At 56.2% G+C, this 26,280-nt stretch overlaps 2 protein-coding genes across 5 annotated transcripts; both read right to left on the reverse strand.

Moving 5' to 3' along the window:
• Positions 1 to 3,004: 3,004 nt before the first annotated feature.
• On the reverse strand, positions 3,005 to 4,872 carry POLD4 (DNA polymerase delta 4, accessory subunit). Of its 2 annotated transcripts, none has more exons than XM_032153616.2 (4): positions 4,738 to 4,872; positions 4,432 to 4,521; positions 4,153 to 4,264; positions 3,005 to 3,477 (listed from the first exon to the last, which is right to left on the reverse strand). In XM_032153616.2, the coding sequence occupies exons 1-4, from the start codon at positions 4,832 to 4,834 to the stop codon at positions 3,453 to 3,455; spliced, it is 324 nt and encodes a 107-aa protein (XP_032009507.1). In that variant the 5' UTR covers positions 4,835 to 4,872; the 3' UTR covers positions 3,005 to 3,452. The 2 variants fall into 2 exon arrangements, with proteins under 2 accessions (XP_032009507.1, XP_058294982.1); XM_058438999.1 differs by lacking the exon at positions 3,005 to 3,477 and adding an exon at positions 3,491 to 3,806.
• Positions 4,873 to 14,123: 9,251 nt separating this feature from the next.
• Positions 14,124 to 25,659, reverse strand: CLCF1 (cardiotrophin like cytokine factor 1). 3 transcript variants are annotated; one of them, XM_032153620.2, is made up of 3 exons: positions 25,199 to 25,659; positions 19,135 to 19,301; positions 14,124 to 17,307 (listed from the first exon to the last, which is right to left on the reverse strand). In XM_032153620.2, exons 1-3 carry the CDS (start codon positions 25,212 to 25,214, stop codon positions 16,813 to 16,815), a joined length of 678 nt encoding a protein of 225 aa, XP_032009511.1. In that variant the 5' UTR covers positions 25,215 to 25,659; the 3' UTR covers positions 14,124 to 16,812. The 3 variants fall into 3 exon arrangements, with proteins under 3 accessions (XP_032009511.1, XP_032009510.1, XP_032009509.1); XM_032153619.2 differs by lacking the exon at positions 25,199 to 25,659 and adding an exon at positions 24,538 to 24,716; XM_032153618.2 differs by lacking the exon at positions 25,199 to 25,659 and having other exon boundaries at positions 19,135 to 19,630.
• Positions 25,660 to 26,280: the final 621 nt, after the last annotated feature.

Genomic DNA, 26,280 nt, shown 5'->3' on the forward strand with positions numbered 1-26,280 from the left:
CAGGGACCCCTGATTAGAAGGGGCTAGGTGCAGATGAGGTGCAGCAGGGGGAATACAATGCAGTGGGAGGGAGGTGGCAGTCCCTATGCTCGAGGCCCCTGCAGTGGGTCCCTGTCAACTGTGGTGCTCTTTCCTTTCTGAGAACTCAAGACCATTCAGTGTCTATGCCACTCCTAGGTTGCCTCGGGAAAGCACTCATATTACATGGTTTTCTAACTTGCCACATATGTAGTCCTTATCTCCTCAACATCATTCTTATCCTCCAACAGCTGGAGTGCAGGTGTGGGGTGAATTCAGGCCCTGGTGTTTACTGATTGAGCAAGGCACTTTTCCTCTCAGCCTTGGTTTCCTTATGTGTAAAACATGGATAGTACTTCCCTAATGAGATTGTTCTCAGGATTTCTCAGGATTCAACTAGATAACATGTGTGCAGCATTTCACATAGCAGATGGCATGGATAGGAACTTAGTAAACATCAGAGCCCTCCCAGCAGTGCCAGGCTCTTAGTAAACATCTGATTCTTGAATATTCGCATCCCCAAATATATCCCCCTACCTGAGGCTCCTCTCATGTTCTCTGCCTCCCTTCCTGTCACAGTGCATGTGTCTACTGAAGGCCACCCTCTTCCCGTATTCTGGTTCCTGGCCTTCCTCACCCTCACAAAGATCTCACTCACACAAGTGCCTCCTCATCTCTGGTAACCTCAAGTTCCCTCCCTACTGGATCTCTCAGACCACTTCTCTCTCTACACTCACTCTGGGGATCTCATCCACTGTTGCAGCTTTCAAGGCCATCTAAAAGATTCCCAAGTTTATATTTTAAACCTAGAATGCCTCAGAATCCGAGATTACATATCTACTGCCTATACCCCATGTCCCTTTGGAAGTGGCACAGATACTTCAGCATGTCTAAGATGGAGCTCCAGATTCCCGCCCCACCCTTCCCACAAGTTTTCCCATCTTAGTAATGAGAACTCTGTCCTTCCAGTCGCCCAAACCAAAACCTTTGGAGTTATCCTTGGCTCCTCCCTCTTAAATCCCACAGTCGACCAATAGGCAAGTCCTGCCAGTCAGCTCTTCCTTCAAAATACAGAGCGTACCTGGCCACTTCTGAGCAGTCTACCTCCCCACGCTGGTCCAGATCACCCTCAACTCTCACGAGGCCAACTTCAGTAGCCTCCTGAGTGGTTTTGCTACCTCTGTTTTCCCCAGCTCCACAATCTTGTTTTCACCAACAGAGTAATGTTTTTGAAACATAAGCTTGACTCTGTCATTTATTGGCTTCAAGTCCTCCAGTATCCTCCTGTCTCACTCAGAATCAAATCCAGATTTCTTATCATGGCCCTAGGCACCAGCCCGCTGCCTGTCTGCCCTCAATTCCCACTACCCTTCCTCGCTCCCTGGCCCCCAGCCTCATTGGCCTCCTCAATGCCTTTCCTGGAACAGGCTGGAAACACTCCTTCCTCAGGGAGCTTCTCCTTGTTGCCCCTTCTGTCTGGAACACTCAGGTGCAGACCTTGCTCCCTTCCTTCCTTCAGGTCTGTGCTCAAATGCCACCTTAGCAGAGGGCCTTCCCTGACCAGTCTAACATAGCGCCCCTGGCATCCTTGGACCCTTTCTGATCCCAACTCTGATTTTGCTTACTACTGACTGCTACCTGCCATAATTAACTTACGTGTTTGTTTTTGCCCATCTCCTGACCATTAGTAATACTCCAAGGGGACCTTTGGTGCCTGGCACATAGTGAGTGCTCAGCAGCTGGGCAGGAGGTATGGCATAGTCTGGAAGAGCTTAATGCAAGTGGCCCCTGGTCACTGCACTGCCTCTTGCCTGCTGTGTGCTTTTGGGCAACTTTACTTAACCTTTCTTAGTTTCAGTTCCCCTCTCGGTAAAACCTACCTGGAAGGTTTTTTAGGAGGATTCTAAATAATACATTTAAAGTACCCGAGACATGATCAGTGTTCAGTAAGACGGGGGCTACACAGGCCACTTAGCTGCTTTCTAGGCCTCTTTCCAAGAACTTACTAGTGCTGCCTCCATCTACCCCCACGATAGAGGGCTGCTACAGTAGATGAAGGTAACGCTGTAGAAGCGGTTACTGACTCTATTCTCCATGTCATACCCTGACCCCGGGTCCCCTGAGCATTGTTTCTGGCTCCAGCCAGTTCTCCTCCATCCCCCAGCACCATCAGTTTCTTTTTTTCTTTTTTGAGATGGAGTCTTGCTCAGTCACCCAGGCTGGAGTGCAGTGGTGCGATCTCAGCTCACTGCAAGCTCCGCCTCCCAGGTTCACACCTCCCAGGTTCATTCTCCTGCCTCAGCCTCCCGAGTAGCTGGGACTACAGGCACCCACCACCATGCCCGGCTAAGTCTTTTTGTATTTTTAGTAGAGACGGGGTTTCACTATGTTAGCCAGGATGGTCTCGATCTCCTGACCTGATCCACCTGCCTCGGCCTCCCAAAGTGCTGGGATTACAGGCATGAGCCACCGCGCCCGGCCATCAGTTTCTTACCAAAGCCCCTCAGATGATGGTCATGTCTGAGCAGGTCCTGCAAGTTGAGACCCTCACCAGCCCTGCTTTGGATCAAGGGGGATCCACATTTGGATCCCCCGATGTGGGAAGCCAGAGGTGCTTGCTGGGAATGTATCGATATGTTTGGACTTCATGAGCTATGGACCCCAGGGGTCCTTCTCTGGCAAAGCACCCATGTTTGTGAGGTGGGCACCGCTTAGCAAGGCAGGTGGCTGGCTGGTCAGGTAGGTAGGTTTTCCCTGGCTGCTCCAGGAAGGTGAGTCATGAGTAGTTTCCCTGTGGGCCACCAGGGGGCACCAGAGGTCGCTCAGCTCTTCCGAGGACTTGATCGGTCTCAAGATGACTGTCTCCTCCCTCTCAGGCCTAGGACTTTCTTGAAGGAAAAGAGCTGTGGTGGTGGCCTTCTCATCTCCTAACTTGCTAGGGGCTGCCAGTCAAAGCAGGGCCACAGCAAAGGACTGAAGGTCAGGATTCCAGGCTCAATATTCTTTATTGATAAGCATTAGTGAACCCCTTGCCCTGGGAGCTCAGCCAGTCCTGCTCTCAGATTCCTGGCCTTAGGTGGGAGAGCATCTTTTCCTCATGGATCAACTGTCCATGTCTGACTGTGCCTAACTTGCCACACCATGGGTCAGGGAGACAGGCAGCAGGTATTGGAAGGTGATGGCCAGGTCCTTTTCCCCAGTGACCACTCTCCATCTAGAAGCACTCTGCTTCAGCTGCGTAGGCTCTTCCAGGGAGCTCTGGGAGCCTGCTGGTTAGATGGAGGAGTTAAGCCTCTGACACCTCCAGGTTCTGCCCGCCAAGGGTTCCTCTGCAGCGGGACTGAGCTGAGCAGGAGCAATGGGCTCTCGCTTCTGTCCTGAGGTTCTTGGGTGGTGAGCAAGAGAGCTAAGGGCAGGAGGTCCTACATGGTGCCTCATAGGGGATAGAGATGCCAGAGACTGTGGAAGATGGGGTGGGAGGGAGGGATACCACAGAGAGAAAGAGAAAGAGAGAAAGAGAGAATCAGTTGTTGAGTCCCTGGATCTGATTTCACCAGCTTATTCTTGGCCATGCCCATAGTCCTTGGGAAACCCCTCAGTTCTAATTAGATAGTTCCTTGGGTCCTGGATGTACCTTTGCCCCCCCACTAGCTTGTAGAGATAACAATTATTGACCGGGTGTGGTGGCTCACGCCTGTAATCCCAGCACTTAGGGAGGCCGAGGCGGGTGGATCACGAGGTCAGGAGATCAAGACCATCCTGGCTAACACGGTGAAACCCCGTCTCTACTAAAAATACAAAAACAGAATTAGCCGAGCGTGGTGGCAGGCGCCTGTAGTCCCAGCTACTCGGGAGGCTGAGACAGGAGAATGGCGTGAACCCGGGAGGCAGAGCTTGCAGTGAGCCGAAATCGCGCCACTGCACTCCAGCCTGGGCAACAGAGCGAGACTCTCTCGAAAAAAAAAAAATTATAGTAGCGTGTCCTCCTGAGCCAGGCACCTCATAGAATCTTCTTGCCTGTTCAGCAAGGCCTTCCAACCCTCCATCCATTTCTCCCTTAGGTCAGGACAGCAGGGTGACGGTGCCTGGAGAAGGCCCTGGCTCCCCTGAAAGCCCTCCCGGCCTGTCTCTGACCTGCACTGGAAGCGGGGGTCTCCGGGGTGGGTCTTCAGCACCTGCCACACCTCTGGGGGAGGCTCCAAGCCCATCTGTTTGGCCCGACACCAGCGCTGCAGCCGTGTGATCCCTGCCAGAATGGGAAAAAGACTCTGGAGACTTGCGGGGGGTGGGGTAGAGTCTGAGCTGGAGAATGTGTGTGTTGCGGGGAGACAGTGCCTGAGGGTCAGAGTCACGCAAGCGCTTGGGTGACTTCAGAGACGTGTGGGTGACGGGACTGGCTGGGTGGGTTCTCACCGGTGCAGGGCCCGTACTGCCAGGCCAGGTCAAACTGCCTCAGCAGCTCCAGCTCCGCTTCCTCCTCGTCGCGGGGCTGGGGCTCCTCCCCTGCAATGACAGCTGCTCTTCAGTGCGAGGCTGGCCTCAGTCTCCTGCCCCTCACCTCCCAGCCTTCCTCACCAGCCCTTTGCCTCTGCCACCCCGCAGGAGACCTGGGGTCGGGAGGGGAGGACAGGCCACCTTTCCCTTTCCAACGGCCCTTCCGCCCACGTCCTCTAGGCCCCTCCGTGTCCACTCCTCCTGCCTCCCTCACACCTCAGAGACCTAGCTCGGGTGCCAGCTCCCCCTTGCTGTGCCCAGCGGGCCCCTCCCTCCTCTTCACAACCGGGTAGGAATCAGTGATGAGCCGCTTCCGGCCCATGGCGGCCACCCAGGCAGGCAGAGAAGGCGGCAACTGCGGGGAAGAGGAGAGACCGGCCAGTGGGCGCGAGAAAGACAGCTGCTGAGAGACAGACGGGGCCAGGCCAGCGGCGGGCAGACAAGATGACCCAGACAAACCGAGAGAGGAAGTCGCCGGGGTCCAGGGAGGGACGCCTCCCCCACCCCCAAAAGCACGCAAACAGGAAAGACTTCAGCCAATGGCAGGCCGCCTCTGTCGGGCGGGGCCCTGGCGCTAGCCAATGGTAGGCAGTGTAGGATGAGGGGCGGGGCGGTGCCACAGCTGTGGGCGGCGGGAGGAGGGGCAGGCTGGGGTGGGGGACCTGTCGGGATGCCCCGATTTCACCACCTCCCCCGGCCCCCATTGGTCTGCTGTGGGTCCCGAGAGACTTCAGGAGAGTTATCTTCAGCCTCTCACTTCCCGTTTTCCCTTCCTAGGCAAATGTTCTTTTCAGCTTCGCTAATCCCCGTGGCCAGTTTGTAACTCCCTAGAGCCCAGCTGGAGCCTTCACTCGGTCCTTTGGCCCGCCCCGCGTTGTGGGGGCAGGTCTGGAGGTCTGAAGAGAGTTTGGGCTAATCCAGGCCCCTTCCCGGCTCCCACCCAACCCCCACCGGCCCCAGGAGACCTGGCCGGAAAAGCCCATGGGTTCTGAAACCTCCTTTCTCACAGTCTGTGCCCAAAGATGCTGCCCACTCTTAGTCCGAGTGTTTGCCGTTTTGGCCCTCCTGGGGTCCCAAGTCGTGCCCGGCCCGCCCCACCCGTCAGGAAGATTCCATACTGAGTAGGAAGGCAGAGCAAGGGTCTGGTCCCCCCACCACAATGTATTTGGATCCCCAGTTCTTCATTGGCAAAATCTGCCCTGTCTCTCACAATAATGTGAGTCTGAACAGAAAGTATTAACAATAAACCTAACACTCATATTGCACGTACCATGTGCCAAGTACTGTTCTAAGCACTTTCCTACATGTTAATTAAAATAGATGTCAAAAAGTTTTTGAAAGTAGGAAGTATAGCTAAATGATTATCACTGCTGATAGTCACAGGCATTGTAGGGCCCCAATCAAACCACAGTCTCCCTTGCACCCCAGGAGCTCACTGTCACAGACAGATGCACAGTTGTCAATGAGCGGCTATAATTCCTACTAGAAGAGGGAAAGGGTGGGTCAGAGATTGTTTAGGACCACAGGGATGATTAGCATTGGAAGGCCTCCTGGAGGAGGTGGACTGCTGTAAACAATGTCTCTCAATTCTCCACCCATGACCTTTGTCCCTTGGGCTCCTGTCATCACTGACTCACCCATACTGCTGCCTCCCCCTCACCAACTTCCTGGCAAGAGGCAAAAGTACTGGCCAGTGGGAGTCTGGGAACCAGCACAGGGACCAGCCCAGCTCTAATCACCCTCCAGAGATCCCATCAGGTTCTTCCTTCCAGGGATACTGGGAGGGTGGGGCACAGACTCCTGGGCTGCTGCCTGCTCAGAGGCCTCTGCCTCCTCCTTTCCCTGCTCTGGGGTCTGGGTGCTCTGCACTGGAAGAGGGCTAAGCCACTGGTACACGTGAGCACAAGGGAGGAAGCTGCTCTGGAGAGGAGACCACCAGAGGGGAGGCAGAGGAGCAGGCCATGTCTTCAGGGTCCGCGTCCTGCCTGGCTCTCCCCATCGGTGTCCTGGAGGAGGGCTGCTGGAGGAGGGAGCTTGTGGGGGCACTGCATGGAGCTGGAGGGCCCTTTCTGCTGTATTGTTTGGGCTGGGCCTAGTCTAATCCCCCCAGCTGCCTTGTGGACTAAGTGGAGCCCACATTCAGGGAGACAGTGTCCCTGCAGAGAGTGATGGAAGCAGGGAGGCGTCTCTGCCAGGGCTGGGAAGGGCCTAGGTGCTGAGTCCAGTCAGGCACTGAGCATGCTAGGTAGGGATGGTGTCTAGGCTCTGGGGGATTTACTACCCCCTCCCCAGAGGGCCTCAGCAAGGGTTCCTGGGCTGTTTCCAGAGGTGTGTGGCACCCACCTCCTGAGTCCACCAAGCCCTGAGGGAGTGGGGAGCCATGGGTGGGGCAGACCCCTCCTCATTCCCAGTCCCTCCCACCCCTGAAAGCTGATAGCCGTGGGGCCCTGCCACCGCCCAGGGAGCGTGAAATGGGGTGTGCCGCTGGGCAGCCACAGTAGCTCCTACCACCGCCTGGGCCTATTGCCTTTTCTCCTTGGGCAGCCTCTGGCATCCTGAGCTGCTCTGTAGATGTTGGCTGGGCTGTCCCCGCCAGCTTCCCCAGCTTTGCCTGGCTCAGGCCCCCACCCAGCCTAGAAGATGTCTCCCTCAGGCTTCAGCTACCCCCACACCCCAGAAAAAGATTCAGAGTGGTCAACTCAAGTGCAGGCACCCTAGGCCTGGCTTTCTGGCTTGGAGTTGAGGGAACTCTCTGCAGGCAGCATTGCTGTTCTCTCTTAGATGGCAGTGGGGTTGAGCCCCTAGGAAAGAGTTGGCACCCAGGGATTTTGGAACCATCCCTGTCCAACTGGCATGCCCTGACTCAGCACCTGGATCCCTAAGGTGCGCTGGTGACTAGGCTGGACCTTGGCCTTCCCATCCTCAGGTCTTTTCCTTCTTTGCTGTCCAACCCTATCCACCTTCTGTACCTTCTTGCCTAGAACCCCTTCCCCTACTCAGGCAGCATCCTGGCCTCATTCCCTAAACTGCTATCTTGGAGCCTGTTCAGGCTTCAGGCTGGATGGCCAGGCCAGAGGTCTGGGTTGGGTGCTGAGTTCTCTCTCCCTGGGGGAATGTCCTGAGACCCTTGTGTCAGCCCTGACACCCAGAGGCTGGTGATGAGACTAGTAGGAGTGACCTTCGCACCTCAGCCTGGTAATACCCAAGACCCTTGCTTCAGGGCCAAGCCCAGAGTCCTGGGGGTCCAGGAGAGAAAAGAACTGAAACAGAAACCCAGCACCTTCCCGGGGGCTGAGGCCCACCGCTGACTGCACCCAAGGGAAGGATTATGTCTGGCTTAGCTCAGACAATGTGGCAGAATGGGGGCCTCAGCACTGTGCCTGCATTCCCTTCCCCCACCTCACCATGAGGTTTGTAGGGAGAGCCAGGTAGAGCTGGGAAGGTGGAGGCAGGTGGAGAGAGGGGAGCAGCTGCCTGGGGCCCAGTGGGCTATGGGGTGGATCCAGCTCTTCTTCCCTCTCGCCAGTATCCTCCTTCCTCAGGCCCTTGGGCCCTGCCACCCACCCTGAGCTGGAAGTCAGTCCCACTCAGGAGATTCTGGCAGCCAGAATACCCCTGGCCCCAGCCCCCAACATACTCACACACCGTGGGCCCCATTCCTCACCCTGTGGGCCAGAATTCTTTCAGGCAGTCCTTCCTAGTCCCTCACTGCCTTCCCAGACACTCCCTCCTCTCCTGGTCCAGGTTCTCTGGCCTAATGTGCTTCCATTGCAGCAGCTTGAGGGGAAAGGAAGGGGTCTCTGGGTTTTTCTTTTCTTTTTTTTTTGAGACGGAGTCTTGCTCTGTCGCCCAGGCTGGAGTGCAGTGGCGCAGTCTCGGCTCACTGCAAGCTCCGCCTCCCAGGTTCACGCCATTCTCCTGCCTCAGCCTCTCCGAGTAGCTGGGACTACAGGCGCCCGCCACCACACCCGGCTAATTTTTTGTATTTTTAGTAGAGACGGGGTTTCCCTGTGGTCTCGATCTCCTGACCTCGTGATCCGCCCGCCTTGGCCTCCCGAAGTGCTGGGATTACAAGCGTGAGCCACTGCACCCAGCCCTATCTCTGGGTTTTTCTACCACTGCTGTCTTCTGTCCTGCTCCTTCCACCCTCCACACCTCCTTCTCTAGTCACCTCCTCCTCTAGTCACCTCCTCTTTCACCTTGGCCATCCAGGCTCTGGAGCAGTTCCGCGCAGACTTGAAAAGGGGCCTTCTGGCCATTCCTCACCTTGGCCACCAGGTGTCAGACTTTGCCCAGCTGGGTGGGAGGAAGGTTCTAGTTAACCATTTCCACCCCATCAGCCTGGCCTCAGAGAGAGATCTGGGCGAGCTGGGGAGGAGCCTAGAGGTGACCGCTGAAGTTGGCAAGGCTGAGGGACCCTGAAGGTTGAGACTGGGAAAAGGACAGAAACTCTGACTCTACAGCTTTCCCCCAGATCCCCCTCACTGCCACTGCCCCCACACCACCCCACTGACAAGGGCTTTGTCCCCTGCTGGGAAGTTCAGGAACGAGGCTGAGTCAGGGAGCTTGAGAATTGAAGGAACAAAGGCGGGGACAGTTGTAGCTCCACAGCAGAAGGGGAAGCTGAGACGAAGCTGCCCATCAGAGTGCCCAGCCAGGACTGAGTCACTAGCCCTTGCCCTCTAGGTTAAGGGGAACAGAGGGCCTCCCTTTGCTCTTCCCCATTTGGGGTGGCTGTGGCAAGTGAAAGTGTGTGTGTGCATGTGTGTGTAAACTCAGTGCTTGAATGAGCCTCTCATATCATGAGGCGGCCTGTAAGTCTTGGATGGTGGGTCAGTCTTTGCAAAAGTGGAAAACTGGCAAGGTCTGAGTATTGTGCCATCTCCCATCAGAGCCTCCTCTAGCCCCACTTCCCCCAGAGGTTGCCCCTGCCCCAAGTGATAGTTCTCCATTTTATGCTCATTCTTTCAAACATGGGTGTGTTTCCAAGCACCCAAGATGACAACGAGATTTCCAATCCTTACATGCTATCTGGAGATGATGGAGAGGAGGGTCTTCTCTTGCCCACTCTCCCTATCCTTGTGGGGACATAAGGACTACTAGAGATAACGCACCCTCCACCCTTTGACATTGCAAGGCCTTAGAGTCTCATGTTAGCCTCTGGATACCTGGGCCTCTGACTCTAAGGCCATACTTATGAGGTAGAACCTCGATAACCAACAAAACTCATCGAATCTCCTGAAGCAGCTCTGGATGGAAAACCAATGACTCACTCACAGAAAACGCCAGTGCCCTGTGATCTACCAGGTGCTCCCTGTGCCGTGGTGCTGGCGTTTTCACAATATGCCTGTAGGACACAGTGCCAAAACACGAAGGAGCAGCTCACATCCCCTGTCACCATCATTAGGGGCTATTTGAGAGAGTTCAAGAACTCACACTCTGAAGCGCCCTTTCTGATGGTGTTCTCATCCGCCTCTCCCTCCGCCACGCCACCGCCACCGTGGGAGCGTTCTGTGTCCTCAGCATGCAGGAACCCCAGTGCTCCCCATTCAGGATTCTTCTCCCGGCCTATCCCCTCCTGTTTCCCTCCACTGACCACCCTTCCCTTACTGCCAATTCCAGTAGTTTCCAGCAGCCTAGAATCCCCTCCCTCTGAAATGCTAAGGAATGTCACTGCCCATGGTGACAGGTCCACGGCAAAGGTGCCTGCTGATATCACTGGGTTCTATTTGGCTGCCCAGACACACTTTGGCTCTCCTCTGGTTGTCTCCTTACTCCATTCTCCAAACCTCCCCATTTTTCTCCACCCACCCCCTACTCACTCAGCAATAACATGTTTAGATCACTTCTATTGAAAACAACAACAACAACAAAACAAACAAAAGCCTTCTGTGACCTTGCTAACCTTTCTAGATGGTGGGGGTTTTTTTTTGTTTTTTTTTTTTTTTTGAGACGGAGTCCCGCTCTTTTCGCCCAGGCTGGAGTGCAGTGGTGGGATCTTGGCTCACTGCAGCCTCCACCTCCCAGGTTCAAGCGATTCTCCTGCCTTAGCCTCCTGAGTAGCTGGGATTACAGGCATGCACCACCAGGCCCATCTAATTTTTATGGTTTTAGTAGAGATGGCCATGTTGGCCAGGCTGGTCTCAAACTCCTGACCTTATGTGATCCACCCACCTTGGCCTCCCAAAGTGCTGGGATTACAGTTGTGAGCCGCCGTGCCTGGTCTCTTTGCCAGCAAACTCTGAGGGACTTGATTTACCCCTTCTACTTCTGCCCACCATGGCCTTCATTAATCTCACAACTCGGTGGCTGCCTCTCACCTGTTGTTTCACAAAGGTTGCCTGAGACTTCCTGATTGCCAAAGCCAGTGGATTTTGCTCAGCATTCTTCTTGAGCTCCTCTGGGGCATCTGAGACTGTTGATCAGCTCCTTCCTTCACCCAGGCTGGAGTGCAGTGGTGTGATCACAGCTCACTGCAGCCTCGACCTCCCAGGCTCAAGCGATCCTCCTGCCTCAGCCTCCCTTGTAGCTGGGACCACAGGTGTGCCACCACACCTGGCTAATTTTGTTTTGTTTTGTTTTTTGTTTGTTTGGGTTTTTTTTTGAGATGGAGTCTCGCTCTGTCACCAGGCTGGAGTGCAGTGGCGCAATCTCGGCTCACTGCCATCTCCGCCTCCCAGGTTCAAGCGATTCTCTTGCCTCACCTCCCGAGTAGCTGGGACTACAGGCGTGTGCCACCACATACAACTGATTTTTGTAGTTTTAGTAGAGACGGGGTTTCACCATGTTGGCCAGGATGGTCTCGATCTCTTGACCTCATGATCCGCCCGCCTCGGCCTCCCAAAGTGCTGGGATTACAGGCGTGAGCCACCGCGCCCGGCCAATTTTTGTGTTTTTTGTAGATACAGCGTTTCGCCATTTTGACCAGGCTGGTCTTGAACTCCTGGGGTCAAGCGAGCCTCCTGCCTCAGCTTCCCAAAGTGCTAGGATTATAGGTGTGAGCCACTGTGCCTGGCCTTTTCTGTCAATTTCCAAAACACTATTGTCTTGACACACTTTTTAAATTTTTCTCTAATATAGCAACCCTGTTAACTGATGTCTTGACACTCTTTAAATCAGTTTAAGTCAAATTATCAAGGTTTGGCTGGGTGCGGTGGCTCACGTCTATAATCCCAGCACTTTGGGAGGCCGAGGCAGGTGGATCACTTGAGATCAGGAGTTCGAGACCAGCCTGGACAACACGGTGAAACCCCATCTCTAATAAAAAAAATACAAAAAAAATAAAATAAAATAGCTGATGTGGTGGTGCATGCCTGTAATTCCAGCTAGTCAGGAGGCTGAGGTGGGAGAATTGCTGGAACTGGGAGGTGGAGGTTGCAGTGAGCCAAGATCGTACCATTGCACTCCAGCCTGGGGACAGACCAGGACTGTGTCTCAAAAAAAAGAAAAAAAAAATTATCAAAGTTTTACTGTACCAGGCATTACACTAAAATGCTGTAGGGCTGGGCACAGTGGCTCACGCCTGTAATCCAAGCACTTTGGGAGCCCACAGTGGGCAGATCACTTGAGGTCAGGAGTTCAAGACCAGCATGGCCAATGTGGTGAAACCCCGTCTCTACTAAAAATACAAAAATTAGCCAGGCATGGTGGTGGATGCCTGTAATCCCAGCTACTTGGTTGGCTGAGCTAGAAGAGTTTCTTGCACTTGGGAGGCGGAGGTTGCAGTAAGCTGAGATCGTGCCACTGCACTCCAGCCTAGGTGACAGAACGAGACTCCATCTCAAAAGAAAAAAACAACAAAGCACTAAAATGCTGTAGGGATGCAAAGATGAATAAATCGTGGGCCTTGCCCTCAAGATGTTATTTGCTTGAAAAAGACAAATACGCCGTGCGTGGTGGCTCACGCCTGTAATCTCAGCACTTTGGGAAGCCGAGGTGGGCGAATCAAGAGGTCAGGAGATCGAGACCATCCTGGCTAGCACGGTGAAACCCCGTCTGTACTAAAAATACAAAAAATTAGCCGGGCGCAGTGGTGGGCACCTGTAGTCCTAGCTACTTGGGAGGCTGAGGCAGGAGAATGGCGTGAACCCGGGAGGCGGAGCTTGCAGTGAGCCGAGATCATGCCACTGCACTCCAGCCTGGGTGACAGAGCGAGACTCCATTTCAAAAATAAATAAATAAATAAAAAGAAAAAGACAAATACACTGAATTCTTTTTTTCTGAGTTGGAGTCACTCTGTCACCCAGGCTGGAGTGCAATGGCATGATCTCGGCTCACCGCGACCTCCGCCTCCCAGGTTCAAGCGATTCTCCTGTCAGCCTTCCTAGTAGCTGGGATTATAGGCATGTGCCACCACACCCGGCTAATTTTGTATTTTTAGTAGAGACGGGTTTCTGCATGTTGATCAGGCTGGTCTCGAACTCCTGACCTCAGGTGATCTGCCCACCTCAGCCTCCCAAAGTGCTGGGATTACAGGCGTGAGCCACTGCACCCGGCCACACTTAACTAACTCTTATTCTGCCCCATCTCCATCTGTCTGAATTCTGCCCATCCTCCAAGAATGGTGTCAAATCCCACCACATGCATTTATGGAAAAGGTAACTATTGAGCACTTGCTGTGTGCTCTGCACTGGAAATACAGCTATGGAAGTCAGCAATAACTTCAGATGCTGTTTTCTCCCCTAATAGGGCTCACAGCCTAGAGGGCCTTCACGTAACTAGATGCAGTCTCTCTTTTCTAGTCTTCTGTAGTATTTTGCCTGGATCTCTCTGCATTTAATCGAGTTCTGCCTTGTATTCTACCATTCAGGGAAGGGTTTCTGTTCCCTTTTCTAGATTGTTTTGTCCAACACACTCATTGAGCACCTTCTTTAGGATGGAGTCTAAGCTGGGTGCTGGTATAGTGAGAAGAAGACTCAAAAGCTGTCCCCAAGAAACTCAACAGGATAGTACTGTGTAAGCTCTCTGATGATAAAACCTCCTCCTTACTTACCTCTGTATTCCTTATAGCCCCTACTTAATGCTTTGCATATCACAGGCCACAGCTTATTTTGACTATGTATGGAGACAGCCCTGATACCCTCTCCTTTCTATCTTGTTATGCAGGGGGCAGGGCCTGCAGGTGCCCCTAGCCATGCCTAGGCAGATGTCTCGACCTGAGGAGCCTGGACCCCTCAGGGTGGGGCATGTTCCCTCTAACTTGGGTCAGATGACTCAGGGACATTCAGCAGAGCTGGCTTGCCTCACCCACAAGCAAGTTAGTAGCTCCTGCACCTACATTCTGACTTCTCCCTTTTCTAGTGATTCTTGCACTTGCCGGCAGTTCTGTGTCTGCGTCGCACAGATATGCCTGTGGCCCTTACTATTTCACGTACATTGATCTTTTCTTCTCAAGTAGATTAGAAGCTCCGTAAGGGCAGGAGCCAAATTAGGTTTTAGGCTTCTTTTGGCTTTTCTACACCACAGGCAGGTAATTCGATCTTGAAAATATTTGTCAACTGATTGACATTGCCATCATTTCTTACTTTCTTTGCTTAAGGCATTATCTCCAGGAGGCCCTTATAACATATCCATGTAGGATGTGAGGACGATCTGGCTGTGACATCTGTCACCCCATTGATCACCAGGGTTGATTCGGCTGATCTGGCTGTCTAGGCGACTGTCCCCTTCCTCCCTCACAGCTCCTCGTGCATCCCTCCCGAAGCTGTGCGCTCTGCTGAAGAGGACGACCATCCCTGATAGAGGAGGATCAGTCTTTGGTCAAGGGTATACGAGTAGCCTCGCTCCCCTGCTAGAACTTCCAAACAAGCTCTCAAGGTCCATAAAATATCCATGTATTACCTGGGAGCTGTTCATCCATTGACTTACCCAGTGGTTCCTAACTAAATTGTCATGACATGTTGCTAGAGCCTAAGTAATCTGTAATGGCTACAGCTGCTGCTGCTACAGCCAAGCGTCTGCCCTTTGTTGTTCCTGTTATCCTTTCCAGCAGTCTTAGAAGGGTATTTAATTATCCCCGCTTTACTGATGGGAACTGGTCACTCATAGGTTATGAGTCTGAGATTTGAGCTTAGGCCATCCCTTGAATAGCATCTATCCCATTCTCTCACAATCTGAGTTTTTCTCTTTTCCCAAATATGCTGTCTTACATTGGAGAGAAAGGAGTAGAATTTATAGCTGAGGATTGTGACTTGGTCACAGTCTGTTTCCCTCCTGAAGAGAGGAAGGGTGTTGAAGTGAGGGTCACTGCTCCTGAAGCCCCAGTGGACAGAGACAGGCAGGAGTCCTGGGGAAGCTGGGGAGTGAAGCCCAGGGGCTGACTGCTCAGGGTAGAGCACCAGAAGGGCAGATGAATAGCTTTGCTCATCATAAGGAGGCTGGGCCAGAGGGCAGAAATAGAAATTCAAGGTGGGAAGACAGACCTGTGAGACCATTAATGCAATCCAGGAAGGTGACGCTGGCCGGGCGAGGTGGCTCACGCCTGTAATCCCAGCACTTTGGGAGGCTGAGGTAGGTGGATCACCTGAGGTCAGGGGTTTGAGACCAGCCTGGCCAACATGGTGAAACCCCGTCTCTACTAAAAATACAAAAAAAGCCGGGCGTGGTGGTGCACCCCTGTAATCCCAGCTACTCGAGAGGCTGAAGCACGAGAATCATTTGAACCCAGGAGGCAGTGGTTGCAGTGAGCCAAGATCACGCCACTGCACTCCAGCCTGGATAACAGAGTGAGACTCTCTCAAAGAAAAACCAAGGCCGAGCACGGTGGCTCACGCCTATAATCCCAGCACTTTGGGAGGCTGAGGCGGATGGATCACGAGGTCAGGAGATCGAGACTATCGCGGCTAACACTGTGAAACCCCGTCTCTACTAAAAATACAAAAAATTAGCCAGGCGTGGTGGCAGACGCCTGTAGTCCCAGCTACTCAGGAGGCTGAGGCAGGAGAATGGTGTGAACCCTGGAGGCAGAGATTGCAGTGAGCTGAGATTGCGCCACTGCACTCCAGCCTGGGCGACAGGGCGAGACTCTGTCTCAAAAAAAAAAAAAAAAAAAAAGAAAACAAATCCCAGAAAGGTGAGGAAGACTGAGCAAAGGCGAGGTATGGGAAACCTAGGGTGGACAGAAGCTGTGTGGGAGGACTGAGGGATCAAGGGGTTGGTGGTGGCAGCAGGAGTGGGCAAGTCTGAGGTGCGCCCATCGCCCCAGTGCAGGGAGGAAGAGGGCCTCTTCCCAGAGCTCTGTGCAGATCCACCAGAGGCAAGCAGGGAGTGGGAGCCGGGGGCGGCAAGAGTCTGATGAGCACCAGGAGGGGTGAGGCTGGGCAAAGAGACTAAGTTCTGGGGCAAGCATTTTATTTGTTAATACAAGAATAGAAATTCTGCAATAAATATCATCTAATAAATAACATCTCCAAATAAATAAATATTAATACAACACACTTAGAGTCATGAGTGGGTGGGGCTGGGGGGCAGGGCCTGGGGGAGCTGCCACCCCACACCCCAAAATGCTACTGCAATGTAAACTTTCAGGAAATCCTGTGGTGTGGCTATGGTTGCCCTCCCCAGCCTGGCAACCCACAGATACCCTGGGAAAGGGGGCAGAGAGGAGGCACTGTAATGCTGGAAGACAATTCGAGGCAAGGTCCTGATGCTCAGCTCGGGTTTTGTTTGCCACTCTGTGCTTTGGAGACTCCTGGGTCTGGTCTGGTCTGTCCCTGCCCCTGTGCTTTCAGTATTTTCTCTTCTGGTTTATAGGGCACCTCCAATGCAGACCCCACCCCTGCACTGTTAATCTCATCTCTTTTTATGTAGAATTGCCACCATGTTTGTTTCCTGAATTAGATGTATAGAGTGATTTGCGGGTAAGGGAGCAACACCCATCCAAGGAGAGTGGGGCAGCCAAAGGGCTTCACCCCAGAAAGGCATGTGTGGTGGTGGCCCCTCAACCCCTGCCCTCCAGATGTGCCACCTGAGGGGCTGGGTGGGCACTGGCCAAGTGGTAGGCAAGAAGCTGGAGGCCATGAGAGCCTCTGCACCAACTTGAACCACTTCAGACTCCCTCGAGCATGACTTCCTGTAGAAACAGGACAGGACAGGGCCTATTGCACCTCCTCCCCAGCTCGGTAGACCTTTGGGAGGTGGGGAGGAGACAGGGCTGATCGCATCACACGCCCAGCCGGTCCTGGAAAGGGCCAGAGGCTCACAGCTTCTGTCTCCTGGCTCAACAGGTGTTGGCATACAGGGCTGGCTCTCCCAAAGTGGGAGCAGGGTTTGAAGGCGGAGCGAAGAGGAGAAGGTCAGAAGTCAGAAGCCATGAGCCCCCAGGTGCAGGGTGACTGCAGCTGCTGGAGGCTGCATCTTCTTCTTGAGCCGGTTGAAGTCCTTGGCCGAGCGCCACAGCCAGGTCTGCAGCTCCTTCAGCAGCCAGAAGTCGTCCATCTTCTGGAGGAAGTCACTGTGGGCAGGGCCAGGAGTCCAAGTGGGTTCAGTTCCAGGCAGCGGCTGGGGCAGTGGGTAGCCCAGAGCTGCCATGACGCCCGCAATGCTGCCCAGCAGGCCCTGGAGGCTGGTGCAGAAGTGGGCCAGGCTGCGGCGCAGCTCAGCAGTGGCAGCCTGACGGTTGAGGCCACGCAAGTAACACAGAAGGTGGCTGTAGGCCTCGTAGTTCTGGGTCAGCCGCAGTTTGTCATTGAGGCTTCGCCACACCTCCAAGTCAACAGTGGCCCTGGGCAGAGTCTCTGCCCCCAGGCGGGGAGGGTTGAAGTCAGGCTCGTTGAAAGGGGGGCCCAGGTAGTTCAGCTGTGAAAAGGAGAGGGTGATGGGGAAGGAGGAGGGCAGAGCCGCTGGCTCACCACCGAGGAGTTACCTGCTCCCAAAGTTTCTATTTTTTGTGTCCCCTGACACTGGCCCTGTCTCCATGCTAGGCTTCTTTGTTCATGGCCTCCCTGAGTTTCTCCAATAAGGATATCATTTGTATGCAGGTGACAGTTGAAGCAGCAGCAGTGATGAGCTCTCCAATGGAGAGGCGTACAAAAAGAAGGAGGAGGAGACGCACAAGACGCTCAGGAAGGACGTGCTGATTGGCTGGGTGGGCAAACCTTGGGAGAGTGCCCGCTGTGGGGGCAGGACAGAGAGGAAGAGGAGCCTGGAGGAGCTGGAGAGGTAGAAGGTGGCCCAGGAGAGTGCAGAGACCAAGGAAGAGGAGTTCAAGAAGGCAGCAGCGCTCAGCAGTGTGGCTGCAAAACAGACAGCAAGGAGAATGAGGCTTCAAAACACTGTCGGGCTTGGCAAGGAGGTGCCTGACGACCTTGGAGAGAACCACTGCTGGGGCCTGGAAGCCAGATTGCAGGGGGTTAAGAAGTGAGTGGGTGGAGAGGAAGTGGAGGCAGAGGGTGTAGACCACTCCTTCGAGAAATTTGGCAGGGAAAGCCAGGAGAGAAAAAGGGTCGGGAACTAGAGAGGGCAGTGGAGTGAAGCAAAGGTTTTCTGCACAAGGAACAAGAGAGAGATGAGAGTGGCCCATTGGTACCAGAGCCCCATTTGCCACTGACACACCCAGGCCCACCAGCTGAGGGGCTGGGGAGAGACGGGTACTCACTAACACTCTGAAGGAAGGGTTCAGCTGATAGGAGCAGGGCTGCAGAAGGAAGAAGTGGAGGCAGTCTCATGAGTATGACAGGAGGAAGGCTATAGAAGACAGCATGGTATAGGGAAGAGGGCAGAGCCCTTGACAACCCTCGAGGGAGCGGCTGGGGCCCAGGGAAAGGGATGAGGGAGATGTATAACTGAGAAAGAAGGGAGAAGCAAGGGGAGAGGCCTGGGATAGGCAAGGGCCCAGGGGGAGGTTCACACGCTGACAAGCACAGAGACAAACTAATTTCCTCGGTGTATCCTGGGGCTGGAGCCAGCTCCCCCGCCACCCTCCTCCCTTTTCTTTCCCTGGCTCCAGAGTAGGGTCTGGGATGTGGAAGAGGAACATGGGAAGAGGGGGCCGGTTCCCCATGGTCCTCAGCTTCTCCAACCCTCCTTCCTTCTCTCCTGGGCTCTCTGAACACCTCTGGACCACCCCCAAATCCTTAAAGCATAACCTCCATCCACACCCTAAACCCCCTGCCACTACTGCCTGGGTTCCCTACAGTCCCCTTCCCCCATGACCCCCCTAGGAGGCCCCGCTAGGATGGGAGAGGCAGACGGAAGGGAGGCCCCTGGGTCCAGAGCAGCAGGGCCCCAGGTCTAGGGGCAGAGGCGAGCTGGAACGCAGGCATGGGAGGTGGGGCCCCTCTGTCCCCACCCAACCCCGCCCGCGCAAGAGACACCACAACACGGTGTAAACAGAGGAGACTTCCCCAGCCCCCAGGGAGAGGCGGGCGGCTGGGCTGGCAGCCAGTGGGGCAATGGGCCAAGGCGGGTGCGAGGCCTGCCCACATGCCTAGTCCTGGGGCCAGGGATGGGGAAGTGGGGGGGCCACCTAAGAGGGAAGGGCAGGAGATAGACCAGACAGGGGGACTGGTGGGAGCCAAAGAGCCCCTCCTTACCCCATCATTTACCAGGACCCTCCACGGTTAGGACTCTTTCCGCAACTCCTCACTCCTCCCCAACTCTAAGACTCCTACGCTGGATACTCACATAGGTCCCAGCCAAGCTGCGGAGTTGGTGCTCCAGGTAGCGGGTGAGGTCATAGGTTTTCTGGATGGAGGGGCCAGGCCCTGGGTCCCCTGTGCGATTGAGAGCTGGCACTGCAGGGAGGTGCCAGAGCACCGTGCACAGGCACGCTAACATCCCCCACGAGTCCCCTGTGGGCAGGAGGGACAAGAAGCATGAGCGCGGCCCGGGCCCACATGGGGAAGCAGCTGGCAGCCCCTCAGGTGTCTGTCCCCACCTTGGGCTGGGAGGGGGGTGAGGGTGGGACACCAGATGGGAGGCAGAGGGGATGGAGGAGGGGAAACACTCCTGGCGAGAGGGGAGAGAAAAGGAGGCATGTGTATGTTTGAGGATGAGGACTTGGCACGCATGAGTGTCTATCAGTAGATACTTGAGAGTGGATCTGTGTGTCAGCTGCGAGAGTTTTTGGCATGTGTGCCACTGTGTGTGTGCCAACATGTATGCGTGGGACAGGGCCAGGCCTAGGGACTGCAGGTCGACCTACCTGTGTTCCAGTTGTACCCTAGCTTCCTGCCAGTCTCCCAGTCCCACTGCAGCTTGAGGGGAGTCAGAGGGTGGGAGACAGCACATGTCAGAGCTGGCAGGCTGAGCACAGTCAGCCCTAAGGGAGGAAGCAGGAGAGAGGCAGCCGCCAAGAACACAGTCGCCCATAGGAAGCAAGGTATAGGGTTAGACCACCAGGGTCGGGCTGCCTTATGGGGCTAGTTTTCGGTATATTCTAGGATGTGATTCCTGAGTGTAGGAAGCGTAGGGTGGGGTTAGATTGAAGGAGATTTAGTGCTCGCTGTCAGGGAATGGTGGCAGTGTGTAGGTTCACCCCATTCTTGGTGTTAGGTGGGGAAAAGTTGGACTTCAATGAGGCCTTTCCATCAGCCTGCGAGGGTGGGGACAGGAAGGGAGAGAGGTGCATTTGACGAGTTGGGCTTGTCGGCTGATGGCACTGCAGAGTTTGGACATCCCAGGATACCAGGAGTCCAGAGGCCAGGGTTGGGTGCTGTAAGGAGGGACATGGGCAGTGGGGAAATGTGCTTTTCTGGGATTTTAAGTGAGGACCAAGGTGAGGATTCAGTGGATACTTTGGACTGGCAAAGGCAGTTAGTGTTTGGCTAGGGTAGATATAATTGGCATTGGGCTAGGTTAGGTTTAAGGACTGGGTTACTTTAGAAGCTTCAGATTAGTTTAGACTTGGGATTTGGTTGATTTAGTGCGGTTGAGGTTTGAGTCCAGCAGGGGATGTGGTGAGGTCTGGGCAGGCAGAGGGTGAGTTGGAGGGCTGTAACTTGGTCGGTTTAGGTATCAGATGGGGTGCTGCTTGTCATGTTATGAAGAGCAGGGCTAGTTTGGGTTTTCAGCTTGAATAGGTGTGAGGTCATGAGTGGTTTCTTTCCTATAGTTCTTTTTTTTCCTTTTTTTTTTTTTTTTGCTGCCACCTTCTCTTTCCACCACCCCTATAGTTCATATTTTATACTCTCAGATTTTTCTATAACGACATAGGTTGCTTTGATAGGTAGAAATAACTTAGATAGGTGTAACGCTTTGCCCATGGTTAGGATGGGGTTTGGATTCAAGAAAGAATGAAGACTAGGTTAGGTCTAATCACAGTGCTGGGGCAGAGTTTTGGAGAGGGCTAATAACTAGGAAGGATGCAAGACTCCATTTGTATAAAACATCTCTCATGGAGGACAGGGGTCAGTGAGGACTTGGGCAGTGGCCCACCTGGTCAGTCTGGACTCCTTCAGATGTGTGACTGGCTGGCTTTACTGAGGGAGCATGGGGGTGGGGTGCCACCAGTCACAGGGTCTTGGTTTGAGGCGAGTGTGAGTGTGTGTACACCCGTGTGTTTTAAGACAGAGAGTAGGGTCAGGCACTCAACTGCTCCCTGGGGAGACCAGCTCACCCTTTCCTGTCCCCTCTGAGCTTGTGGCTTCCTCCTGGACGCTGCTTTCCTCACTCTTCCTTTCTATCCCCAGCTCTTGCCTGACTCAGTTCCTTTCTCCTCCCTGTTCCTCACATCCCAACACAACTCCAAGCCTGGGGATCTGGCAGTCACCTCTAGGATCCTACGGGTACAGAATAGCATTAGTTTTGGAGACTGGAGACCTGCTGAACTGGGCAGCGGCACTCCCAGCCTTGAGGTCGCTTTCAGCATCAAGTCTGGCTTCACTCAAAGTTAGTGGCGAGGCGGAAGGTCCCAACCGAAGCCGGAGCTGGGAGCTAGGCTTGCCTCTTTACCCACATGCTGGCCAGAGTCCTAGGCTCTGCCTTTGTCATGGCCAAGAGGTATTGTCAGGAACCCAGCTCGGGACTTACCCTCTCCCATTCTGAGCCCTGTAGGACATCCCTAGGGGAGATCAGCTCCCTACACAGGGACAGCAGGGGGAGAAGCCTTTGGATAGACAAGAACTAAGTCATCTGGGCAGAAAAAACGGCTCATGAAATTAACCAGACGAGGCCGGTGTTTCCAGGAATATTTCAGTTCTGAGGTAACTGTGTAGTTGCAGGCTGCGGGTAGGGGGCAGGGGAGAACAGAAGGATCCGACGGCCCACAGAGAGAACCAGAAAGAGGGAAGGGCTCTCAGGAATCCAGAGGGAGAAGAGGTTAGGAGAGGAGAAAGGGGAGTAGAAGGACAGGGCTCTGCCCCTGCTATGACAGCTTCCACTCTGGGCAAAGCCGTGCCGTGTCTCAGGCAGCAAGAGGGAAAGCAGCGTGGGGTGAACACCTGCGGTTTAGTCGTGAGCTCGGGAACCCAGCACAGCTCGCCTGCCTCCTGAGGAGAGTGTGTGGTGGGCTTCCTGGAGCCCTCATCCATCCTCTCTCAGGCTCATGTTGTGCAGGTGGACCCCGGCCACTGGGGCTGTGTCCTAGGTCCCCCTCTCCCTCTCCCCACCAGTCCTGGCCCCCAGCCCAGCCCCCGCCCCAGCTCTGCCTCTGGCTGCTGCCCACTGATTGTTTACATCCCGTCTTCTCTGTGTGTTTATAAATCCGGCTGAGCACGTGAGGAGCTAACCAGTACAGCTCACGTTTCCTGCAGCAGCCCCCCACCCCCTATCCTGGCCCCCACCCCCAGCCAGCCCCTAATTCCATCCAGATCCCTGGGCCCTGGGAACCAAGGCTCTCCTCATGAACACACACACACACACACACACACACACACACACACACACACACACACTCTCTCTCTCTCTCTCTCTCTCTCTCTCTCCCTTAGCCCGAGGAAGTGACTGGCCACCCAGACAGCTGCACAGGCAGGCGCACCCGTGAGCACATGTCTTTAGCCACTTTAGCCAGCTGCCCCTCAGTCCCTAGCCTGGACGCCCCCAGGCTGACCTTTCCCAGTGAGGGTGAGGGTTCAGCCGTGCAGATGTGCCAGAGTGGTTAGGGTGGTAGGACAAGTCAACGGGCATCTCTGCACCTGGGACTATAAGAGCTACGCTAAGAACTGTAAGCCCTAAATGTTGCAACCAGGGAGGCACTGCAGAGCTCCAGAGGTGGGGCATGGTGGCCTCAGGCTGGGCTGAATATGGGAGCCAGGAGGAAAGGCCAGACCAGGACCAGCGCTGGCTGTGGTTGGAGGGGTCTGTTGAGGGGAATTGAGGGATGGAGTGGGTTAGGTGGGTAGAGTGGGTGAGGAGTGGGTTAGGGATGGAGTGGGTGAGGTCCAGGCATTGTGACGGTAGGAAACTGCCCTAGGGGCGTGTCCTGACCTGCCTTCCCAGGCAAAGGCCCACAGAAACCCATCTTCCTTACAACCTCTGGGCTGCTGCCTTCCCCTCTCTTACTTCTCTCCCTTCTGCCTTTTCCTTGGTTCCCTTTCCCCCAGGCCACTGAGAAGTGGCTTGGTGAGTGGGGACACATGGGCCTGGGAATCGGGAGACCTAGCTTTGCCACCAACCCGTCTGGTGACTGTGGGCTTGCACAAGGAGGTCACACTATGCATGCTCAATTCCTCCTAGAGGAAACACACGGGGCTTCATCTCTCCTCTCCTCTCCAGCATCTCCCTTCGTGCCCTTCTCCTCCAGCCTAAATGACAGAGGTCACTGAGGCCCAGGGGAAGAAGCTGAGGGTGGGCCAGCCCCACTGCCTTATGAAGTCAGTAACCAAGCAAGCGAGACAGGAGTTGGGCTTTGGCTGGAGTGAGGGTTCCTGATTGTGCCGCAAGAGGGCCCTGGGTGTGCTCAGGGAGGCCAGCGGAGAGCCAGGGGGGAGCCCAGCAGCCCACTGAGAGCCAGAGGCAGGGGGAGCAGTGAAGGAGGAGTCCAGGGCAGTGGTGGGTGAGTTGGAAAGGGTGTTGTTATCAAGAGGGGCACGGGAGGGGCTGGGGGAGAGTGCAGGAGCCAGGTGTGCACAAGAGGTGGGACGTGGGGAGGAATGTGAAGTGTCAGTGAGCCAGTGGCTGGTGTGCAGGGGTGGCGGGCAGGGGTGGTGTGCAGAAGTGTGACGGACAAGAGATCAGCAGTGTCACTTCTGGGGCTGCCGGGTGACAATTGCCATCTCTGCTTCCTCCCCGGTGGAGTGTGTGGCTCCAGGGCAGCGAGGGTGTCTGAGCTGGCCAGGAGCGCGTCTGGTCTGTTAGGGGAATATGTACTCGCGTCCTGTCCGGTGTGAGGGGCAACGTGTGCTCCCGAGCTGTGGCGGAGGTCAGTCGGGGGCAGTGAAAGCACGGAGGTATCCCTGGGTCAGGGTAAGAGAAGAGCAGCGTGCCCAGTGCCCCCCACCCCCCGCCTCTCTCCAAGGCTTAGCCTGCACCCGCCCGTCTCCCCTCCTCTCCTGGTAGCCCCTCACACCCCGGGGGGAGGGACAGGCTGGGAGCTGGGGGAACAGGGGTCCTCCGGGATTGGGGGGGGTCTGTGGGGAGGGCTCCAGGAGCCCAGCACGGAGTTGTGGAAAGGAAGGCGGGTGGGGAGAGCAAGCATGAGGGGACCTCTGGCGAGCCCCAGGGACTCTTTCGAAGGTTTCCTTCGAGGGGCTCGGCCGGGAAGCTGCACGGCGGCGGTTGCCAGCTGGCCCTCCCTCCCGGCGGTGACCTCTCGCTCCGGGACCCCTCCTGGCGCTGCGCCTTCCCCCTGTGTGGCCTCGGCGCCCCCGGCCCCGCCCCCTCCCGCTCCCGCCCGGTCGCTCCTTCCCGGCGGCGGGGGCGGGGGCGGGGTCCGGGGCACCGGGCTCCGGGCTCTGCCCGGCGCTGCCCTTTCCCGCGCGTCAACTCCTCTCCCGCCCGGGCTGAGCGGCTGCTCCCGCCGCTCCCTGGCCGGTGACAAGACTTTTTCCTGCCGGGTCCGGCCCGGCTGCGCCCGCCCCCCGCCCAACAATAATCACTCCCAGGCCACGGTGGCCCGGGGGACTCACGGCCGCCGCCCGCCGCCCCTACCTGCTGCCGGCTCCCCGGCCGTGGGCACCATGGAGGGTTCCGGCCGCGCGGCGCGCAGCGAGGAGGAAGCCGCGAGTCCCGCGGCGCGGCTCGGCCCGTCCGGCCCGCCCCAGCCAGGCTCGGCGCTGCCCTCCGCCCTCCTCTCCGCCGCCCGCCCTTCCTCCCGCCCGCCCTCCTACCCCTCCCGGCGGGCCGGGGAGGAAGAGCGGCGCGGCCCGAGGTGTCGGCCTCCCCTCGCCTCCCGTCGCCCGGCCTCGGGCTCCCCCGGCCTCCCTCCCTCTTCCTCTCCCAGCCCCTCTTCCCACCCGCAGCCTCGCTCCCCGCCTCGGACTCTCTGGCCCCGACTTGTGCGCGGGGCTCTGGGGCTGCGGCTCCTGCGACCCGCCTCGCTGGGGCTCCAGGTTGCCGCCTCCCCAGGTCTGCGATCGTCCGGGCTCCCTGCCGCTCCCGGCCACCTCCTGGCTCCGCCGTGCAGACTCCAGGAATGCCGCGTCCCCGCCCGGCCCCTCTCGAGGGCGCCCAGCCGTGCCTCCCCCGGCCCGAGCCCAGCTCCCTGGCCCGGCCCCGGCGCGGGGCTCCCGGGGGTCAGGGCAGGACGGGAACCGGATCTCGTGGCTGCTCGGCGGGGCGGGGGCCGGGGCCTCGGCCGCCTGGCTCCTACCTGCTCGGAGGTCCATGGGGCTGGGGCCGGGCCGGCCGGGTGCGGCTCCTCTCCCAGAGGCTGGCGGAGTGGGAGGGCGAGCCGCGGCTCCGGCGAAGCTTTAATAATCCCATCCGCCAGGCCCACTCGCAGGTTTTTTTCGCTCGGTTTCGGATTTTTTTTTTTCTTCGGTGTGGGACATTCTGCAAACTTTTTTTTTTTTTTTTTTTTTTTCTGACGTGTAAAGCTGTAACCACAAATTGTAGCGGCCCTCCCCGGGGTGGGGGTAGGACGGGGGAGGAGGGAAGGGAGGGCTTCTGGGGCTCCCTCTCCCTCCCACAGCACCGAGGGGGGGTGAGGTGAGGCGAGGCTGTGGCGGTACCACCCTGGGCCTCCTGGGGGAGGGGGCGGGGAGGCCATCAGTCCGTCTGAGGACTCCCAGGAGCCGGGGGACAGCGCCGGCTTCGGGTGGGCTTCTCCTCTGGCGTTGGCCTGGGGACACCGCCCCCTGCCCCGTGCGGGGTCCCTGATCCCACCCTACATCTGCCTGTGCGAGGTCCCTACTCCCACCCTACCTCTGCCTCCTCATCTCTAACCTTCCCTCCTCCTCCTTGAGTAAATGCAATGACACATTCTCCCAAATGCCAGCGAGCTGGCCTGGGAGCAAGTGATGGTGTTTTTCCTGCTGCCCTTTGTCTGGGCTGACCGCCCCCCTTGCCTATTGTCCCGCCGCTTGTCCCATTTCCAAAAGCTAGAGCTAAGCGAGGCGCTGGGGCTGGGGCAGGTGACTAACCAGCTCACAATGCCCCCTGCGGGGGAGGAAGAGGGCACCGCAGGCCCACTGCCCGGCCCAGAGGCGAGAAGAGGCCACTTGGCGGGACTTTTTCCCTCAAGTTCACAAGGTTCTTCATTCTTCCTCCAGTGACCAGGGAGAATGCACATGGGTGGGGGATTTGTAATTCATTAATCAGCACGAGGCACCGGACCAGTTTCAACACCACAGGCTTCCTGGGTGACTCAGCGGGAATGCTCCGATTCAAGGCGATGGACCGCCCGAGCGTACCCATTTGTGAAATGCTTCCCCATGAGGACGCCTGGCATTC

Source organism: Hylobates moloch, unplaced genomic scaffold (assembly GCF_009828535.3).
Source record: "Hylobates moloch isolate HMO894 unplaced genomic scaffold, HMol_V3 SCAFFOLD_5, whole genome shotgun sequence".
In the NCBI taxonomy this organism is placed as follows: Eukaryota; Metazoa; Chordata; class Mammalia; order Primates; family Hylobatidae; genus Hylobates; species Hylobates moloch.